Source organism: Ursus maritimus, unplaced genomic scaffold (assembly GCF_017311325.1).
Source record: "Ursus maritimus isolate PB19 unplaced genomic scaffold, ASM1731132v1 scaffold_23, whole genome shotgun sequence".
NCBI lineage: Eukaryota > Metazoa > Chordata > Mammalia > Carnivora > Ursidae > Ursus > Ursus maritimus.
The window spans coordinates 16,484,881-16,489,002 of record NW_024424786.1 but is presented as its reverse complement, the minus strand read 5'-3'; the positions used below and the strand labels follow the sequence as shown (position 1 = coordinate 16,489,002).

The 4,122-nt window shown below is 43.4% G+C and overlaps 1 protein-coding gene across 1 annotated transcript; it reads left to right on the top strand.

The window, feature by feature from the left end:
- The first annotated feature begins 40 nt into the window (after positions 1-40).
- Positions 41-3,124, top strand: KCNA4 (potassium voltage-gated channel subfamily A member 4). The gene has a single exon (XM_008686943.2). It carries the CDS (start codon positions 41-43, stop codon positions 2,000-2,002), a length of 1,962 nt encoding a protein of 653 aa, XP_008685165.2. The 3' UTR covers positions 2,003-3,124.
- Positions 3,125-4,122: the final 998 nt, after the last annotated feature.

The following is a 4,122-nucleotide window of genomic DNA, read 5'->3' as shown; positions in this document are numbered from 1 at the left end:
CTTCTACAACTGGAACCAGCCATTTCCAAACTCCACCGCCATGGAGGTGGCAATGGTGAGTGCGGAGAGCTCAGGGTGCAACAGTCACATGCCTTATGGTTACGCAGCCCAGGCCCGGGCCCGGGAGCGGGAGAGGCTTGCTCACTCGAGGGCAGCTGCGGCCGCCGCCGTGGCAGCCGCCACAGCTGCTGTGGAAGGCAGCGGGGGTTCCGGAGGGGGCTCCCACCACCACCACCAGTCACGTGGGGCCTGCACCTCCCATGACCCTCAGGGTGGCCGGGGGAGTCGGAGGAGGAGGCGCCCACGGCCCGAGAAGAAGAAAGTCCACCACCGTCAGAGCAGCTTTCCTCATTGCTCCGACCTGATGCCCAGTGGCTCTGAGGAGAAGATCCTGAGGGAGCTGAGTGAGGAAGAGGAAGAGGAGGAGGAGGAGGAGGAGGAGGAGGAAGAGGAGGGAAGGTTTTACTATAGTGAAGATGACCATGGTGATGAATGTTCGTACACGGACCTGCTGCCTCAGGATGATGGGGGCGGTGGTGGCTATAGTTCAGTCCGCTACAGTGACTGCTGTGAACGTGTGGTGATAAATGTATCAGGCCTGCGCTTTGAGACCCAGATGAAGACTCTGGCCCAGTTTCCAGAGACTTTGTTGGGAGACCCTGAGAAGAGGACTCAGTACTTTGACCCTTTGCGTAATGAGTATTTTTTTGACAGGAACAGGCCTAGCTTTGATGCCATCTTATATTATTACCAATCAGGAGGCCGCCTCAAGAGGCCAGTCAATGTCCCCTTTGATATCTTCACCGAGGAGGTGAAGTTCTATCAGTTGGGAGAGGAGGCCCTGCTCAAGTTTCGGGAGGACGAGGGCTTTGTGAGAGAGGAGGAGGACAGGGCCTTGCCAGAGAATGAATTTAAAAAGCAGATTTGGCTTCTCTTTGAGTATCCGGAGAGCTCCAGTCCAGCAAGGGGCATAGCCATCGTCTCCGTCCTGGTCATCTTAATCTCCATTGTCATTTTCTGCCTGGAAACTTTACCTGAGTTTAGGGACGACAGGGATCTCATCATGGCACTGAGTGCAGGCGGACACAGTGGGTTGTTGAATGACACGTCAGCACCCCACCTTGAGAACTCAGGGCACACCATATTCAACGACCCCTTCTTCATCGTGGAGACAGTCTGTATTGTTTGGTTTTCCTTCGAGTTTGTGGTTCGCTGCTTTGCTTGTCCCAGCCAAGCACTCTTCTTCAAAAACATCATGAACATCATTGACATTGTCTCCATTTTGCCTTACTTCATCACCCTGGGCACTGATCTGGCCCAGCAACAGGGGGGTGGCAATGGGCAGCAGCAGCAGGCCATGTCCTTTGCCATCCTCAGGATCATTCGTCTGGTCCGAGTATTCCGGATCTTCAAACTCTCCAGGCACTCCAAGGGCCTGCAGATCCTGGGCCACACCCTCAGAGCCAGCATGCGGGAGCTGGGCCTTCTGATCTTCTTCCTCTTCATTGGGGTCATCCTGTTTTCCAGCGCCGTGTATTTCGCGGAGGCAGATGAACCTACTACCCATTTCCAAAGCATCCCAGATGCATTTTGGTGGGCTGTGGTGACCATGACAACTGTGGGCTATGGGGACATGAAGCCCATCACTGTGGGGGGCAAGATCGTGGGGTCCCTGTGTGCCATTGCAGGTGTGTTAACCATTGCTTTGCCAGTGCCAGTGATTGTTTCTAACTTTAACTATTTCTACCACAGAGAGACTGAAAATGAGGAACAGACACAGCTGACACAGAATGCAGTCAGTTGCCCATACCTCCCTTCTAATTTGCTGAAGAAATTTCGGAGCTCTACTTCTTCTTCCCTGGGGGACAAGTCAGAGTATCTAGAGATGGAAGAAGGAGTTAAGGAATCTCTCTGTGCAAAGGAGAAGTGTCAGGGAAAGGGGAACAGTGAGACAGATAAAAACAATTGCTCTAATGCAAAGGCTGTGGAGACCGATGTGTGAATCTTGTTCTCTACCCGCCACTGCCCCCCCCGCCCAACCCCAGTATCTCCAAATATATTTATGCATAGAGAGTGCAGTTATGAAAATGAAATATGCAAATGAACCTAATGCATATAGTAGTACGCCATTTAATGGTTATACGTGGCATAATTGTTACTAAACTTGTATTACATATCAAATAAATGATACATCTTGGAGAAGAGGGAGGCTAAAATAGGAGCAAATCTATCTTTATATTTTTTACTAGAATGCAAGAATTTTGCACATTAACTGGAAAAGATGTTAAAAGTAAAGATGGTTCCATGGAGAGAATGTGTGTGTGTGTATTTGTGTGTGTGTGTGTGTGTGCGCGCACTCATGCTGCGTGCGTGTGTATGTGTAAGTAAATTGTCAACGTTGTTAGTAATTGTGCAGTGATGGAAAAGTTGGCATTTTGAAGTATTTACTATGTAAGAACTAATGAATTCGAGCAGTCATTTATCTGTGCTTTGATAGCATCTCATGTCTTTGGATTCCACGGTTGTTTTTTAAAAATTGTAAGAATTACTGTGTAGAAAAAAAACAAGAAAGTGAATTATTTAATACAATATAGGTCACAATTTTATCTTGGATTTAATTAAAGTTTATTTTTAACTGGAAATTAACTTTTAAAAAGGCTGCAGGGGCCTTTAGAAATTGATTATATTTTATTATTAATTTTGGGAAGATATGACAGCAAATGCCTAACAATATGGAAGAAGTGAAATGGGAGAAAATGTAACAAGTTTTGTTCACAGGACTGGATTTTTTTTTTTCCTTTGCACTATTTTATATGCTGGAGATTGAGAGAGACTTCCTACTGTGAATGTTTACTAATGTAACAGTTCAATGACAATCATTGGAAGAATGATTTCTTAGTCTTATTTTATAGCTCTTTTCTTTTTGTGAGACTAATGGCCGTGCAGATAACAGCACACGATTCCCTTTTTACAAAATCTAAATAACTGATCTGCAAAGGGAGTACGAGGTAAAATTTAGCAGCTGAATCTTTTGAAATTGGACTGTTACAATGATGCTTCTGAAACCATACTATTTTAATTATTCTTCTGCCTTTTAAATCCAGAATAATTTAACCAAAGTTAATGCATGCACTGAAAGAATTCTTGAAGAAATAAGATGCCCAGCAGCTACAGTGATTATGGCTTAAGAGCTTTCTATTAAATGTGCAACATAAATGCTGGATTTATTAAGTTTATTTCTTTGTGCAGCTACATAAAGGCACAGTGTGGGGATTCACCTCAGAATTTAGCACTCTATTTGCTGAAACTGATACAAGGAAGAATTGTGTCAAAACATTTGGTTTCGATATCACCATCGTTATCATCTTTGCTAAAGGATCTTAAGACACACGTATCTGTGTTTAATTCAGGACAAGGTGTTCTAGACTGTGAGGTAACAGCTAGCAATCAGACCTGCACTATTAAGTCATAATGAGATATAGATGAGAAAATGTAGAGTACATAAGAGGCCTTATTCTCCAGTATTTCTTCAACATCTATTTTTTATAAAATGGTTGTCCTGAGGTTTGGGAAAAATACACTATGTAGCACACAATGAACTCTGACAACTGTGAATTAAAAAAAAAAAAGTTCTAGAATAGCTTTTCTCAAGCTTTTAAATCCCAGGCCATCTTTTGATAATAACATAAATCTTCTTTAATGATATTTGAAATTCCAAGTAAATCTAATGTTAGGTTTAAAAGCAAAGTTACACCCTTCTCCCCACCCCTTCCCCACCACTTATAGAAAAACATCTCTCAAGAATACCATTTGGAGAATGGAAAGCAGCAAGCAGGGGAGTTGATTGAATGCTCTGACCAAAGATCCCTAGTGACAATAGAGAGTGACAAAACAAGGAAATGTGATCATGTAATAAGACTTCAAAGATGGCATTTTAATATATTTTGGATATGGAGCAAAAATGTAATAAGCATTAGACTAGGAGTAAGGCTATCTGGGTTGGTCATTATTCATTTGAAAAAGTCACCATTAATCTCTGCACCCCAATTTCCTCATTAGTGAAAAAGAGGGCATATAATAAGCTTTTGTTACATCACAGAGTTGTTATGGAAAGCAAATAAC